Raw genomic sequence first — 18,093 nt, forward strand, 5'->3', positions numbered from 1 at the left:
AGGTGAAGAAAGGACTAGGATACAGATGGTCAGTGATCAATGTGAGTCAAGAGAAGAAGCAAGGAAGAGTTGCACTGTGAGGACATGAGGTGAGCTAGGGAAGACAAAGAAGAGTAAGCAGTACCTGTGGGAGAATGTAAGAAGCAAAGAATTATACATTGTGATGGCTCAAGGCAAGGTGATGGATGAAGCAGGAGAAGAAAAAGAAGAGGAAGAAGCATGAGCACTGGAGCACAGGAAGCAAGCTAGGGATGCATGACAAGAACGTAAGGTGAGGCAAAGGAGGGAGTAGAAATATGCTCTGAACCATGGAGCATTAGAAGTGAGGACTTGCGACATAGTGGGAGAAAAATGTGACAATTGGTATGTTTCATTTGCAAAGAAGAAGTAATAGTACAAGAAGATTGAAGTGGGGGAGAAAATGCAAAAATTAAGGAAGTGTAATACAGCCATACTAGGCTAGGTGATTCTAGATGGTGTCCTAGAAATAATGGCAGTGGCACCATAGCTAACATTTGTTAATACTACGCAGTTGCATTGGTAAACTACTTTTGAATGTTTTTATAATGAAAGTCCTATGATAAGGCAACCCAACATGAAACAAGAGACAGTGCTAGAACAGTGGTTCTCAACCTGTGGTTCCCCAGGTGTTTTGGCCTACAGCTTCCAGAAATCCCAGCCAGTTTGCCAACTGTTAGGATTTGTGGGAGTTGAAGGCCAAAACATCTGGGGACCCACAGGATGAGAACCACTGGACTAGAAGATGAGACTCCAAAGTTGAAAGACACTCAACAAACTATTGGGGAAGAGCAGAGTATGAGAAGTAGTAGAAGTGTGACTAATCCTTTTAACAGTGGTGATGTTAAGCAACACTGCATCAAAAGGTTCATAAATATTGCCCTGTCTGCCTGAGCTAAGCCACAGGAAGCTTGTTAACACTTAGTTGATGGATCCTCTTTGTGGCACATATATACATACATTTCGCTTATGATTGTGTATGTTGTTGGGAGGGATTACAAGAGGTGGTATTCCATTACTCCCTCAGTAGTGTCTAATGTCCATCCCCTGGACTGAGAGCAGCCTATAAAGCCCACTCCCCCATGAACACAAAGTGAGAAGGATCAAAGAAGCATCCAGATACATGCACAACCATGAGTGAAATTATTATAGCAGCACTGAGATTTCTGAAAGACCCCAGCAGAACTCAGAACATATGGAACTAGTACACTATGCCAAGCTATACAGTATTGCAGCCAATAACTGGAGAAATGTGGTAGAGTTGTCCTATTCTTCTTGTAGAGAGTTCTACTAGGCTTCTGCTAAATGCTGCCATATTTGGAAGAGGTTGTCAAGCAGAAAAATCTTGAATTTGGAAGGCGCTGCCTGCTGTTCCTGAACCCAAACCAGAAGTCTCTGCTAGGTCCAAACATTCACATGGCTCTGGTTGGCCACACTAAGCTTGGAGGAATGTGATGACATGTGTGGCTCCCATATCAATATTCTGTGTGATCTAACCTTGCTTATCAACCCTGTCTATTGATTTGTTGCAGTGCAATTGGGAGAATGACCTTTTTATAGTCTTCCAGCTTGGAGACAAGTTGTTCCTAACCCCACCCCCCTTTTCGCTCTAGTGTGATACCATTGGTTCTAGCAATCCCAGTAGTGCCTGGCCTGAAACCAACTTCTGACAATTGGAAATATGATTATTAATGCTGGTGAAAGCATTCTAACATATCAGTTCCAAATGAGCAACTGGATCAGTTCTGCCAAAATGTTTCTTTGCTTTGACAACTGTTTTAGTGACAGAAAAAATGAATGTGAGAACTTTGATCCCATGCCCTTTTTTGTTATCATGAACTTTTGCTCCTCTACTGAATTTCTTGGCACTTTCTCTGCAGGCTATATATAAGCCTACAGAGTTGGCACTGCTTGCTTGGGAATTATTACTACACTCCAAGATGTTGTTTTGTATTTCTTTATTATACACATTTGCTTAATTCCCGTGTTAAGTTCTTTGCACTCAAAAATATTTCCATAAATTATGCATAGAGCCATACTCTCCAAATCTTTCTTCCTGAACCACACTTCTCTTTAGTCTACTCAGTTTAACTTTGAAATCAGCCCCTTTCTTGTTCCCAGTTTCCCATTTCCCTCCATATGTCAACTCCTTCTTTCTTATTCCATTGAACAGTGTTACTCTTTGTTCAGTTTTGCCATAGAAACCAAAGACTGACGTGCTCAGTCTCCTAAATCTTGTCTCCTCTTACATTAAAGTATTAAGAATTATGGCCGTATAGAATTGGGGGAAGGGGTCCCGCTTAAAGGTTTCTTCATCAGAACTAAGGACATAATGTTTATTTGTCATGGCTACCAACCAAGCCATTTGATATGCTAAATGTCCAACCATATCCCACTTGCAGAAAAAAGCACTAGCAATAAACCCCAAATTTGTACATTTAATGTACACTTGACACGGCTTTTGCTGCAACACATCAGACTTCAGAGTAGAGAGACAGTGTGTGTAGTTTTTTGAGTGCTGCATTACAACACTGAGACTGGCACTTAAAGATGGGAAAATTAGTGAAAAGGTTTAATTCATCTGGCTAATTGTTAAGAAGTTAAACAAATTACCGTATATACTCGAGTATAAGTCGACCTGAATATAAGCCGAGGCACCTAATTTTACCACAAAAAAACCTAGGAAAACATTGACTCCAGTATAAGCCTAGGGTGGTAAATTTCAGAAATAAAAACAGATACCAATAAAATTACATTAACTGAGGCATCAGTAGGTTAAATGTTTTTGAATATTTACATAAAGCTCAAATTTAAGATAAGACTGTCTAACTCTGATTAAATCATTATTCTCATCTTCTTCAATGTAAATGTGCTTATGTATCCTTTTAATAATAATAGAGTAAAATAATACATATAATAATAATAATAATAATTAATAATAAATACAGGAAAATAATACATGTAATAATAAATAGAGTAAAATAATAAATGCAATAATAATAAGATCAGAGTGAAATAATAAATGTAATAATAATAATAATAATAATAATAATAGAGTAAAATAAATGTAATAGTAGCAACAATAATAGAGAAAAATAATAAATATAATAATACCAATAATAATAGAGACAAATAATAAATGTACCATATATTCTCGAGTATAAGCTGATCCAAATATAAGCCAACCAGGACCCTCACACGAGTATAAGCTAAGGGGGGCTTTTTCAGTCTTAAAAAAAGGGCTGAAAAACTAGGCTTATACTCGAGTATATACAGTAATTCAACTACATTTAATTTGGAAATTTAACTTATGTTAAACTGATATTTGCATTTGAATAAAATGCCTACACTTATAAAGCCTTATCAAAATGAATCTGAAAACTTATACACAATTTTAGTCTCACCCATCCTGTTTCCATCCTGTTCTGAGCCTATTTTGAGCTTAGGTGGGAATAAAATAAATAACATGAATTTTTGAAAACCCTATTCACTTCATTTCCCCCAGAAAATATTAACCTCAAAGCCCTTAATACCAGAAATGTTGTTCAGTAAGTACATGGAATAATGTGTCCTAGACACTCCAAAAAACCAGCCCACAGGGACTAAAAATAGATAGCAATAATTTTGCAGAAATCCAAAAGAACTATGTTTTGAGTATATAACCAGATTCTTTTAACATCTTGCTTCGTTTAAATAATCAATAGAAAAAAGAAAAAGTGTGTGTATCATGCCACAAGGTAGAACCATAGGTGACGTATGTATAATGAGAATGAATATGAATGAAAATAAGTGATTTCCAGGAATGAACAATTAATTCATATCTGTTCCACTCTATCTTCTCAGCCAGACATCAAACTTTGGGATAGTATATTTGTTAGCCTTCAAGCCAGCTCCTATTTTAACCATCTTAATGTTCAGCTTACCTCTTTCACCAGGCCTGCCAGGTTGACCAGGATTGCCTGGAAATCCTGGCCTTCCTGCAGATCCTTGGTCTCCCTGTGGTCCAGGTGGCCCTGGCCGTCCCGGTTCACCAGGAGGTCCTGGGACAGTTCGTGTTGAGACAGACTGGCTTGGAATCTGGTTTAAGAGGGAGTTGTACCTAGCCAGATGACCTGCAAAACAGAAACATCCATAATGCCAACAAACTGGTCCTGATGAAACTTTAATTTAGATAAATTTGGTAGGTGAATCAAAACAAACAGCTGGTATGAAAGGATCACAAATTGGAGAGATGGACTACATTCCCAGGAGAGAAAGTGTAATGCAGTGGTTCGATTAAGAATTCAGGGGAACAGAACTTAAATTCCTGATCAGCCATGAAAACTGACTATGTGACCTTGGGCAAGCCATGTTCTCATTGCCATCCTCAGTGGAAGGCAATGGCACTGCTGCCCCCCCCCCCCCCCCCAACAAATCCTGCCAAGAAAAAGTTCATTTTAGGGTCACAATAAGTTGGAAATAATTTGTAAGCACACAACAACATTTCAGAAATGTAGTTACAAATGAAATCTATAGTCACTATAATTATGAAAGTATATCAGTTCTGGAACCCACCTTGGATAAGCTGTTCACAGACCTGACGGGCCACTGCACGGACCATTGCATGTGACTGGAGATCCCCCTGTGTAATAAGAGCATCATCATGTGGCATTTATCACTTTTCAGAAGAAGGTTCATCAGGGAGAGAATGCAAGTTAAGCAAACTGTAGGAGCTCCTTGCGCTGAATATACTTTGCTTTTATGGGGAAATAATCTTGTTGATATCCACCGCAAAGTAAGTCTCACTGTGATTAACACAACCTTTTCCACTTATACGTGTATAGAACTGAAGCCTAAGTGGCTTTAAAAGTAGAGTCTCACATCATTATAGTTTTTTTGTTCACAGTTGGAGGAGCAGTGCTTGCTTAAGACAAATTAAACAAGTAAATCTTACTTCTCATACTGTTCCTGTCAATATATTTCTACAATAAAAAGCACTTACACGTTCACCCCTCTCGCCTTTTGCTCCAGAAGGTCCCTGTTGGGTAAAGGGAATAAAGAGCAAAATATTAGTGTAAGTGGCCTTTCCCCTTTGTAATAGACTATTTAATATGATGACAAGGTTGAGTTTGAGCCAAGCTACACCAATGGTTAGGTCAACGGCCTTGCATCGCAGCTCATAATACGTTTCAAATGCAATAGCAAGCCATAGCAGATTTGTTCTGTCAAGTGTATCTTTGCATTGAGGCACAGTATATCCATACAAAATTTTCAGCCTTCTTGATATTACTGACTCCCATCCAGAAGAGGAGGGGGAGAGGTCTATGTATAACAAAGTTGAGAAAGGGTAGTTTTCCAGCTGGCATCTTATATCAGATCTTCTATACAATAGCAAAAGCCATTTTTCATCTCTTCTCAGTTGGAACAACATGTTGTTTGTTGGATAACAGTCATTTCTTTTAATTCTCAAACTATTGGAAGAAAATTAAAAGAAACCAAACACAATGGTTTTATGAGTCTCTGAGGGTGAAAAGTAGATGTTACTGTGAATGCAGAATTAGCAATCACATCTGGGTTTATATACAAGAAATCTAGCCAGCAGGAACAAAGGATTTTCATCAGATCACTACATGTGACCCCTCGATTGCTGTTTTGTTACAAATGCCCTCCTACAAATACCATCCTTGAGGAAACAGGAAATTTCAATTGACATCAATGGGACCTGGGTTTAATAAAGTTTCTTGGTCATTTTTTCTCAGTACTGTAGCTGCAGGTATGGGGTAAAACTTTCTCTCATATGTTCCCAAATTTTGTATAAGCTACAAAAAACTTATGGCAATACTTATTAGTATAGTATCGTTATTATGTACTACACAGAAGGCTAACTTGTGACATCATTGAAGAGGGACTTTGTGTCACATGTGGGTTTGATTTGAATTACCAGTACAGTACTTAACACAAAGTCTACATTCTGTATAAGTGATTTGTATGGTGTTCTATTACTTACTGGTGGCCCTGCATCACCTTGTGGCCCAATGTTACCCATAACTCCTGGCACACCTGGAGCTCCAGGTATTCCCTGCATAGAAAAAGCAAGAGAAATTCAGAACTCTCAACAGAAAAATGCTTGAAATTTTGCAACCATCATCCTGGAAGATGAAAAATGAAAATTTCCTCCAATTTTTCGAGCAGACATTGTTATTGATCTTTCTTTTATGTGTATATAAAATTTTAAAAAATCTCATACATAAAGGCATCAGATAAAAAAGTTCTTGTCCACCTTCCTAATCCGACTCCTTATAATGTGCTCTTTAGAAGGTGGCAATTTATTCACGGAGGGTTCCTTATAATATAATCAATACTCAAAATGACATATTCTCTCTTTTAGCTATGACATATCATGATGCAGGTAACTGCACATAGTTGCATAGCTGGGAGAAAACGATCTAGGAGAAGAGTTTATTGACTTCTTGTGATGCATATAACTTAAGCTGTCTAAATGCTAGTGAAAATTATATACTTACCACAGGTCCTGGGGGTCCTTGTGGCCCAGTAGGTCCATCTTTGCCTGGCAGACCCTAGATGAGAGGCAGATATATGAATGTACTGCTAAGAGCAGCAAATATTCAACTATCTGTAATGGCACTGTGCACTACATAAAATGGCCATAAGCTAAAACATGAGGTACTAAATATTGCAAAAGACACTGCAAAGTCAACTGAATACAAATTGTTCAATTCCTAGAAGCCCTAGCATACTCACCAGAATTGGAAAAATTGGTTGAATGCCTTTCTATCAAAACATTTGGTGGCACTCAAGGAGCACAGTGTAGTGGTGATCTATAGGGGCTGGGCTGTGGCGCAGGCTGGTGAGCAGCCTGCTGCAATAAATCATTCTAACCATGAGGTCATGAGTTCGAGGCCAGCCCATGGCTGGGTGAGCACCCGTCAATTAAAAAATAAAAAATAGCCCCTGCTCATTGCTGACCTAGCAACCCAAAAGATAGTTACATCTATCAAGTAGGAAATAAGGTACCACTTATAAAGTGGGGAGGCAAATTTAACTAATTTACGACGTTGGAATGAGGAAGTGCCATCACAGTGGATGATGAAGCAGCTGCTCCCCCCTGTGGCCAGAATCAAACATCCCCTCAGAAGAAGGTTAAATTGCCTCTGCATCTGTCTCTGTCTCGGTTCTATGTGTATATGGGCATTGAATGTTTGCCCTACATGTATATAATGTGATCCGCCCTGAATCCCCTTTGGGGTGAGAAGGGCGGAATATAAATACTGTAAATAAATAATAAATAAAATATATCATTCTAGTGATCAGTATTTCAACACATATTTATTTCATTACTCTTTACCAATACTCTAAGAATTATCAATGTTTTAATCTCCATATTGCAGATGGGTTTGGACAGCACCTAGTACCTAAGAAGATCACCCCTCCTTCAACTGTCCCAATAGAGCAGTGGTTCTCAACCTGGGGTCCCCAGATGTTTTTGGCCTACAACTCCCAGAAATCCCAGATAGTTTACCAGTTGTTAGGATTTCAGGGAGCTGAAGGCCAAAAATATCTGGGGACCTCAGGTTGAGAACCACTGCGATACAGCAAACCAAATTCCAATTACCGTATTTTTCGCTTTATAAGACACACTTTTTTCCCCTCCAAAATAGAGAGAAAAAGTCAGTGCGTCTTATAAACACAATCTGCGTCCAGGAAGGGAGAATGGGGCGATCTGTGCCGTTCGCACGCGTGGACGGCACAGATCGCCCCATTCTCCCTTCCTGGATGCAGATTGCGTTTATAAGACGCACTGACTTTCCCCCTCTATTTTGAAGGGAAAAAAGTGTGTCTTATAAAGCGAAAAATACGGTAATCCTCTGCCATCTTACTTGTTCAGTTGCTTTGAAATGTCCTAATGTATTTTTCTTCCTCTTCTTCCTTTCTCCTGATCTTTGTTTATTTCAATGGGTGTAAATTTTACTCAATTAGCAAGGGAGGAAGGAAAGGCTGGAACTTGCACTTCTCAGTAGATTTGTCAAAAGCCTGCAGTTTTGTCTTTTGTAGTGTCTCCATTTTCATTCATTAATAACTACAAGGCGTCTTCACCACAGTCTGATGTTGCTTTACCGAATGTGTCACAGATTTCATTTGTGAAATGTTACATGAGATCAGTTAGGTTCCTCTTTCTGGCAGGCCTAAATCTGTTCTCTTTTTAAACTCCTGCTTAATAGTTGAACAACACTATCAGGAGCTGTTGAGTTTTCCAATTGCTTGCCAAATGGGAAATAAGAAAGGAACGCCCACCAGAATGATTCCTTTTCCTTCATTCTCACCAGCTGATTAGCAGAGCATGGCCTATTCTCCGAGCCAATAAAGAAACCAAGAAATCAGGCTATCATTCTACCTTTCAATTGTAACCTACTGTTTCCATGACTGAATGAATAACCTTTGTGCTCAGTCCCTCTTAAAAAATGATAGCAAAAAGAAATGCTTCCACGTGAGCTTGTTTTGACATTGTTTCCCAATTAGACCACATATGTTGTTTCCATGTGTCACTACTTCTTTTAGTTTGCAGCTGTATAATATCTTTGGGCAAACCCTCTAGGTATGTTTACTTTGGCAATCCCACTATAGCTCTTGGACATTCACAAATTTCCTCCTACTGTATTTTGTTAGGTGCAAAAATAGTCTTTTATAAATGAAGTCAAACAGGAGTCTGTTTAAGGAGCTGTTCAGTAGGCAACATTCCTGCTGTCTGTCCAATAAGTACCAAAGTTCACATATTGTTACTAGGTTTTGTTTCTCAGATTATCAAATGTCAGAGATGCATCTTAAACTAATTCTGTAATGTAGAATACAGAAAATAATTAAACATGTTGATGCACAGAATCCTAGCACCACTCTCTTGTATCACTGACCAAGTGATAAATAAAGGTCCTTCCATATGTTTTAGAAGAAAGTAATGTTAGACATTTACCCTGAGTGATATACCTGCATTAATCCCAAATTGGCTGGAATAGCCTTGAACCTCAGTCCCACTGAATGCTCAGGAGGGCATCAAGTTTGTGTGAAGAAATAGCTGCCCTTGTATTCGAAGTAATTAACAAATTAACCCACTAAGACCAATACCTAGCACTATGCAACAAATTGGAGATTCTCATGATGACAACAGTGTTTGGGTGGCAATAAATTTGCTGCAGGGGATGAGATGCTAGTCTCTTCCCACATCCTGCTTTTTCCTGAACTGTCTTACTCCTCCTTGACTTCTTTTCAACTTCAGACACATACTGGGAAAATGGGACAAAGCATCTTGCAAAGGAAAGGTTAAACAGCCTGGCATTTCACTCACTGCTTCTTCTTTGCAAATACTGTACTTTGCCTGCTCTAGCTCCTCATTTTTATTAGGTGACAGACATAGCATTGAAAAATCTCTGTTTGGCAAATAGTACTTTCAAGAATGTGTAGCCAATATATTTTATAAAAGCTACTACTGGAGTCTCTGTAAGGCGATATGGGCAACAGTAGCAATGAATGAAGAGTAATGTATAAAGTAGTAATGAATAGAGAGTATATTGGCTTGTGTGTTGGATTAGGACTTGGAGAGACTATGTTCAAATACTTGGCCATGGAAACCAAGTGGTTGACCTTGGGCCAGTCATGTTCTTTGAGCCTCGGAGGAAGGCCATGGTAAACTCTTTCTGAATAAATCTTGCCAAGAAAACTATAGGGTTTTCAGAAGTTGGAAATGAGTTGAAGGCACACAATAACAACAAAAAGTGATGAATAGTATGTGGTCATAACACACCTTAATCCTGTTCTTTGTGTAACTTGTTTTGTTGCCCATGCAGGGCTGTCTTCCCTTTTCCATTCAAGTTCTGAAGTATCCCACATGGGATATTGCAACATGGAATGGACTGGGTCTTCATTCCTTCATAAAGGAAGAGAACTCCTTAAGAGGTCTTGGTGTGTGTCTATGGGCAAGCCTATCTAAGTACTTCATAGGTTATGTGGGTAAAAGTCATCAAAACAGAATGAGGCATAGATAACAATTTCATTTCTTTTCATTTTGATTTTACCAACATTTACAAATATCTTAATTCTAAAGATGGAAAGAGCTGAAGACCTCTAAAAAAAAAGAATGTATCTGAAAACATATATTTCCAGTTCCAGGCCTTTTAAAATACTTGAGTCTGTTTTTAAACGCTTGTGCATTTCAAACACATTAGCACGGAATTGCACTGTTTCCATAGACAATTCTACAGACTTTCAAACAAAACAATGCTGCCTTAGCAAATGGTCCGTTGTTTTGGTCTTTAAGCCTCAGTGAAAAGTATTTGATCAAGTTTCTTGTTGGCATCATGTTGGATTCAATTTATGATGACCAGGTCACATGACAAGCAACCAAACACACTTCTCCCCTAACTTTTTGTAATCGCTTTAGCTTAAAAATAAAAGATAACATTGCTGGGAAGAGGCAGCATTGTATATTGGTCTGAGCACTGCACTGGGACTCCAGGAGAGCAAGATTTGAATTACTGTTCAGCTGTGAAAACCCACTGGATGATCATGGATTTGCCTCAAAAGAAGGCAAAATCAAAACCCTCTTTGATCAAAAAGGGCAAGATGTCTACATTATAGGTTTGCCTTAGTTAAGATCACCAAAAGTTAGGAATATGTTAACGTACACAACAATAAAGTGCTGAGGAGTCCCATGGTTTATTGTTTCAATACTTTCAATATATTCTTAAATCCAGATCTTATGCTACAGCCTACCAACAATCCACAATACAGCTTGTGTCTATATAGAATTTCTGTGGCATCTGTTAAAAGACTCCAGTGCAGGCTTAGAAACTGGCTGTGTGCTATTCTTGGAGCAAATCACAGAAATCCTTGATTAAATAAAGCTAATGTGCTGTAATTGCAGCCAAGTCATTTTTAGACTGATTCTGCTGCCCAGAACACACACCCCTCATTCACAGCAAAGGCATTGTTTGAAGAACTAAGACACTAGGCACACTCTACTTACAGCAATTAAATATGCCAAGGCTTGCTACATGTGCATGTTTGTGTGTCTGTGCATGCAAGAAGGGGATTATGCAAAAAGAGGTTTAGGGGATATATCTGTGCTACCACTTTTCTAACTAGTTAAAGATGCTGACTCTCCTTGTTTATTCTTCAAAGTTTAAATTTTAATCCCATGGCAAGTTCAGTAGGGCATATATGAAGAAAGAAGTATGAGGATTGCAGGCTTTGTGAGCTTTAAATCACTGAATTGTTTTTGCAACTGCTTCATACGTGGCACATCTCCTGCTCTGGCATAGGAAAAGTCAAAGTCAAAATGTATACAAAATTAAGACAATGTCTGTGTGGGTGTGCACAGCTGAAAGCTTCAGAAGAGACCTCTGAGATTGGGAATTTCAGCTGTGCCAGTCTGAAAGCTACCAGGACTCATTTGTCTCCATAGGTTTCAAAGGGGAGCCATATGTCCCAAAATAAAGACCTATTCAGTTGAATAATCTCTCGGCCTTTTACTTCCCACTAGCACTTAGGATTGACACATCTTTTATTCCAATCCTTCCATTCCACTATTCCGTCTCCAGGATGGTTAACATGCAAGATACTAAGCAAGAACAGTAAGAGCAGCAACAACAAGCTGAGCTAACTGCCCAGTTTTTGGGCAAAGGGGTACAAGTAAAGGGATAAACAGATTCCAAGGAGATAGCCATGTTAGTCTTTCTCAGCAGAAGAAGTAATGAATAGGAGAAAGGATTTTATTTTATTAACTGATGCTGAAATGTATCCATTAATTTCAAAGGTGCTGCGGGAATCCCTTTTGTCTTATAGAACAAAGTCCTATTAAGCCAGACTTGCCTATTTATTTACACACTCTGCAAATATTTTATCTAGAATTATTTTACTATTATTTATTTAATCTTTTAATTCAACATAGAGATGTAGAATTGGTGGAAATGGATGAAGAGAGTATTTAATGCTAAAATGGTGTTGCCCTAGTATTGTTTACATACCTATTTCTGGTGGGTTTAAGAACTATAATTCAAAAACTATCTTTTAAAACTCTTACTGGGACAGCTTCTTTTACCCACATGCTCATATTTCACACCAAGAAAAGTGTCTGTTTGCATATATCAAAAGACAAAAGATAACTGCTGGTCATTCCCATGCCAGTTGTGTGGTGAATGTGCTTTGGGTTTTGGTCTGAGATGCTGAACCTAGTCAGAGAATAGGTTTCAGGACCATGGAGAGCTCCTTTAAAAATCTATTTAAAACTTGAAGCTAATTAACATTGGAGCCATCGATTGCCGCTGGAGTTTGTTTTCTGCCATTAAAAATGTGCCAATGAATAAAAATTTCAAGATAAGATATTCCACACCTAAACATTCAGAAGAATGGCTTGACTATAAGAGATATTTGACAGCAGAATAGACTACCTCTCAGTCTCAAATCAGCCCTCTCAAAGAATGTTGTTGATGACTATTAAGATTCAAGTGGATTTCTTGCCTGACCTGAGCAAACATGGAATCTTCGGGTGACTAATCTATCAAGAAAATTCAGGAATACTCTCAGTATCTATCTTCATTAAGAAGATAGGTCAGAAATGCACTGTAACTATAAAGAGATGATCAAGTAACAAGTACACAATAATGCAAATGTTGAACCAAGTGTTAGCCATCACTTCATCTTACCCTTTGGCCTTGATTTCCATCCCGTCCCGGTGATCCAGATGCACCAGGGACACCCTGCGTAAAAGCAAAGATGATAACATATTGTAAAGCTTTCATCATTACCATGTTATCATTATTAAATAACTTCCTATCAATATTTTCAAGAAAGTGTAGAAATAGAAAAACATTGTGACTAAGGACAAATAGCACTGCTTGTGATGATGATAACAACAACAATACACAAATCACAACCTATATAAATCTGTGCATAGTACAAATTTTAGGATCTCAACAGGGTCTGGAATTATGCGGGACATGAACAATGATGGGTACACATTCTTCCACCTTTACATAAAATATTATGTCAATTTACATGTTCAGATTCAGGATGTGCTCAGCATACTAATAAAAACATACAGACACAATGCTTGGAAGAAAAAATGCCACAGCTTTGTTTATTGCTGTAGTCAAGGTCTGGACCTAGACATTACCCTAATGTTCTTGCTGACTGATGAGCATGCAGATCCAGCTCTGTGCCAGATACCTTGGAGATAGCATGAGAGGCACTGTTTGTGCTGGACCAAGCCCCAGTGTTTTCACCACTATGGAGTGTGGAAAGCAACCATCCACCACTGTGAAAGATTGACCACCACCATCACCACCAGGTCCACCCACTGGGACCTTTTATAAATCAATACTGGTTGACCACTTATCACCCATGCCAACCATCCCATAAAGTTATGATAGGTATATAATAAACACACAAATCCCTAACAAAGGGAGGGTGGAGGAATGAAGCTCAGAACAAATGATCCCAGCCTAGATATCATCAGCTACCCAACTGGAGGGAAACCCCCATCCCACTGACCAGTCATAATTTCTCCTGGCCCCAAAGAGATGGCCAGGAGGATATTGGATCTTGCCATAGCCATATGTGGCCATCATGCCTTGTATCCTGCTCTGACCCATAAATCCAACCACCCTGTAAGTTAACCATCATGCTAACACACATACATAAATACATACGCCCCTGTGATTCTAAAATGCACCTCGGTTTTAGAGACGTTTAGATGTGGGGAAAGTATGTCTTAGAATGGAAGAAATAAAGTAACTATCCCTTAAGGGGTAGTTCTTCTACTTTGTGCGTATTTCAAAACCTTCATCATTACCATGTAATCATTATCAAGTGAGCCTCTATTTTGGAGAAAAGTGGGATAGATCAGAGCCACCTTGGAACTGCCGTGACCAAAGCTACTTCATTCACCTTAGTAGGGCTCAGATCAGCTGCTCTTAAAAGGAGAAAGAATAACTAGATCCCCCAATTGATACCAGTGTAGAGGATTTAAAATATAAAGACCTCTTAGGCTGAAAAGTCCAATATAAGATGATACACTTACTTAGTTAATTACATGCACAACAACACGAACATTCATAGATTCAAGCATACATTTTACTCCAATTAATAAAAACTAGTAGGGTTTAGGATGAAGCAGGAAATCCGCTACTTTACTCCTTCCTGGTCTCTGTGAAAGCTGTCTTATAATTGCAACAAATAAGCAATTAATTGTTTAGGCTTGGATTATTTATTTTCCTTGGACTTGCATTCTTTCTTCATGAAGATGAATCATGAATTCTGTTTCAAAATATGAAATACAGGGATTTCATTTTAAAAATATTTCTGTTCAGTGTGCTGGATCACCACAGCAGTTACCTGAATGCCAGGACGGCCATCGTCTCCTTTTTCTCCTTTTTCACCAGTCGTTCCCTGATAGTTAAAGGATCACAGAGGAAAACTTATTAGGTAGTTGAGCACAATGTTCTTAATTTTCTCAGTGAACTCAATGGATTTAACTTTAGTTAAGATTAGGCTTCATTTAGTTTAGTTTAATGTTACACCTGCTGTTTGAAACAAATAAAAAACAATTATTTTTTTATTTAAGAATCAGTGTTTTAATTCAATGGATTTCATGTGTGGAGTATTTTAGTATGCATTTGGTTTTATATATTATTTTAATTTGGATAATGTGTTGAATTTTTTTGCTGTTCCTTACCTCAAACCACAGGGAGATGTGAACAACAACAACAATGATAACAACAACAACATCTTATCTACAAGAAGACAATGTATTTTTAAAACTTAACAACTACTGGAATTCTGGCACAGTAGTAAACATACTCCTGAATAATGTTGTTAATCCCAACTAGAGCAGACCCACTAAATCAGTTGTATTTAGCTACATGTTAACTCACCATTTAGTTAATGGATCTACTCTAAGTGGGAATAACTACCATGATTTAAGCGGTAATATCTTGGGGGGGGGGGGGGGGGAAGAAATGGAAGATAGAATGAAAGCATCTTGATGATAACCTACTAAGATGACTATTTTCAAATTTTCTGCAGGGAAAAGAGGACTGAGAGACTCCAACTATTTAAAAAACATTGTATTGTGCCACTGACATTTCATCAGACCCTATGCAGAGGTTCAATAACTATAGATGGGAACAAGGATGCAGAGAAGTCCACCTCCTCTGTATACCATCTTCTCGTGTTTATTGGGATAGTCTGAGGGAAAAAATATAACCCAAATGGAATAATAACAAAGCTCCATTTTATTAGGAAAATTGTCTGATCCGTTTCCTAGTCATGAGCATTTCTGTAAGTGCAACCATGATTACATTTCTCCTCCAAACCTTCCCTGCAAAAAGGAAAATGTTTTAAAATGGAGCCACAGTACATGTCTTCATTTTTATAGATACAGATAATGTATTACACTAAGGGAGCATCCCTTCACCACTAATCAAATGGAAAGACTTAGCAAGATGCTTGCATCAAAAGGTGCTAAACATGAATCTGCTTTTTTAAAAACTGGAACAGATAAAATACTTTTTTTGGTCCACATCCTTGATTTTTTACATCTAGATAGGACTTCTAGAAGCCATGGAAAACCCCAAAACAGAATACAAGTGCAATAGTACCTTATCACTATTTGTCCAAAATAAATATGTAAATAATAGTAACAACATAATAATACCGGAGGTCCTTGAATGGAGAGACCACTTGGTCCTTGTGGCCCAGGTGGCCCTTGAGGACCAGGATTTCCAAGTTCACCACGAGGTCCATCTGGTCCCTAGAACCAAAAAGATCACTCTGTAGTAAAGGAATAGCTGATAATGATGATCAACTATCTACAGACCCAAACCATAGGAAATGTCAGATGAAGATACGATTTCACATGGACAGTGGAATTGCACAAACGAGTCTTCTTTGCAAAATATACTTCCAAAATATAACTAACAAGGATGAATTTTGAATAAAAAGGTATGAGAATTCACTTCCAAATGCAATGATGCCCCAATTCTAAGAAGCTATGAGTTGTACCCTTCTAGAGACATCTCTACATTTTTTGTAACTTTTCCTGTCACTCCCATAATAAAAAACATTTGACTGACAATATCAACTAACTGAGAAAAGGCAAGTAAATCAACATAAGCACAAATCTAATCAGGAGAGGAAACTGCCATGGAGCAGGATTTTATCTATTTGGCTTTATATATAATAGTCATAAATTGAAGCAGCAGCATGACAATTTACCTTTGGACCATGATCACCACGGGCACCCTTTGGACCACGGAGGCCTGGACCACCCTACAAAACACATTTAGTGTTAGAAAGAAAAGAAATGGGACTTGCAGCGTAATTTTGTAAAGTATTTTCAACTTTTGAATTGTTTTAGCCAAGTAGTCATGACCTCTTTCAGAATATGTATTCCATTCCAACACCTACCATTCAAATCCTAACAATTCCAGATTACCTTCAACAAGATACAGTTCAATTTTATCATTAGGTTGAGGCTTGCAGATGGCTGATCCACTTCATGCATGCACATATACTGCACTTCTATGCACACTTATACATCAGCCATGTGGGCTGGCATGTATTTAATACTCCAGTTCAGTAGTTATGACAGTAAATCTTTTTAGTAACAACAATGGTATCATGACTGAGCATATATATTGACCACCTCTTGCTCACATAATACAAATAAGCTCTTTTTTCATTTTAACAAGACTGAATGACTGCAGAACTGTCAATGATGCATAAAATGGGATACTGGAAGATCAAACATGTGAAAAATCTTACTGGTAGTCCAGGTGGGCCCTGAGGTCCTTTGCTGACTTCAGAACATGAGCAAGCATGAGGAAGGGCTGGGCAGCTTTCTTCATCCCTCTAGTGGGGAAAAACAATAACCCATGTTATTGATATATTCCAACTTAACCAAATTGGGGTGATATCTCCTTATTCCCAAGTCAAGTCATAAAAGTTTTAAAGAGAAGTCTTACCAAAGCGGGAAGTTCACAGCATTTATCTCTATTGGCCCATGAAGTGGTACAAACAATATCAAACATCTGCAGCTGGAACTATTTGAAAATTAGAGACATAAACAAAAATGCAATTACTACTCAGAAAATCAGTGAAGGAATGTCATTACAAATTGTTGTGGGTTTTCCTTCGCATGCTGGTTCATTGACTGGTTTTCAGAAAGGAGGGTTTATTGCACTGGAAGAAGTCCTTAAGAGATCAGTGTCCACGCTTCCAAGCACATCTTTTGTTTATCTCATATGGGTAGAAAACATGTACCTTAGATAGTGCTTATTCTCTCTCTCTCTAGCTAAGTATGGTGTTATCTTGGTATGCCTGTTTCCTGTGTATGTGGGGATGTCAGGCCTGCTTGCATATGTACACACAAAAAAACAACACCACCATGTTTAGGTAATAAAAAAGGCCACTAGTCTATTTAGCTACAATACAGATATGTGTCCACCCCCGCCCCCCGGATGGGGCCTCTCCTGGCCACACTCCAACCAGGGTTCCCCCGTATTCACCAGTATCCCCCTGCACTGTTGAAGTGGGAATGATTGTATATAGAGTTGTTTAAATGTAATTGAGTCATGGTCGTGCAATGTATGTTGGAGATTGCATCATACACTGTGTGCTGCTTACTATGCAAGTGTGTAAAGGGTTAAACTTGGATTGCATCAGACAGCAGAGGATGAGATAAATAGCCCTCTACTTCCTATCTTTTCTCTCTGCCCCTTCCCGTGTGTGCCTGCATGAGAGCTGTGTATCGTCTTGTAGATTTCCGTTTGTAAGTAAACATTTTGATAGATAACCGAAGACTGCAGCGTTGTTATTTATCCAGAGCTTCTTCGTCAGCGAGTTCTGCTGCGTGTGCCTAGCAAAGCCACTCTGATATGCACTGCCCTCTTTATCCCAGATCTAAGACTAATGTTGACAGCTCCCAACTCAAAGTTGTGACAAAATGCAACATGTACATAAGAGGAAAGTGAGTGGAAGGCCAGGAGCAACTAGTCAGCCCTTGCACTTAGTGCACCTTATATGCAC

General features: G+C 38.5%; 1 protein-coding gene across 3 annotated transcripts in view; it reads right to left on the reverse strand.

Moving 5' to 3' along the window:
* Window positions 1–18,093, reverse strand: part of col14a1 (collagen type XIV alpha 1 chain) — a 132,265-nt gene that overhangs the window by 14,175 nt on the left and 99,997 nt on the right. For all 3 annotated transcript variants that reach the window (XM_062980055.1, XM_062980053.1, XM_062980054.1), the window contains 11 exons: window positions 17,031–17,108; window positions 16,831–16,917; window positions 16,282–16,335; window positions 15,722–15,817; window positions 14,401–14,454; window positions 12,711–12,764; window positions 6,522–6,575; window positions 6,005–6,076; window positions 5,000–5,035; window positions 4,573–4,639; window positions 3,942–4,130 (listed from right to left, as the gene is read on the reverse strand). In XM_062980055.1, the coding sequence (XP_062836125.1) occupies window positions 3,942–4,130; window positions 4,573–4,639; window positions 5,000–5,035; window positions 6,005–6,076; window positions 6,522–6,575; window positions 12,711–12,764; window positions 14,401–14,454; window positions 15,722–15,817; window positions 16,282–16,335; window positions 16,831–16,917; window positions 17,031–17,108 (841 nt within the window). The remainder of the gene's footprint in view (window positions 1–3,941; window positions 4,131–4,572; window positions 4,640–4,999; window positions 5,036–6,004; window positions 6,077–6,521; window positions 6,576–12,710; window positions 12,765–14,400; window positions 14,455–15,721; window positions 15,818–16,281; window positions 16,336–16,830; window positions 16,918–17,030; window positions 17,109–18,093) is intronic.

The sequence above is a fragment of the Anolis carolinensis genome, chromosome 4 (genome assembly GCF_035594765.1).
Source record: "Anolis carolinensis isolate JA03-04 chromosome 4, rAnoCar3.1.pri, whole genome shotgun sequence".
In the NCBI taxonomy this organism is placed as follows: domain Eukaryota; kingdom Metazoa; phylum Chordata; class Lepidosauria; order Squamata; family Dactyloidae; genus Anolis; species Anolis carolinensis.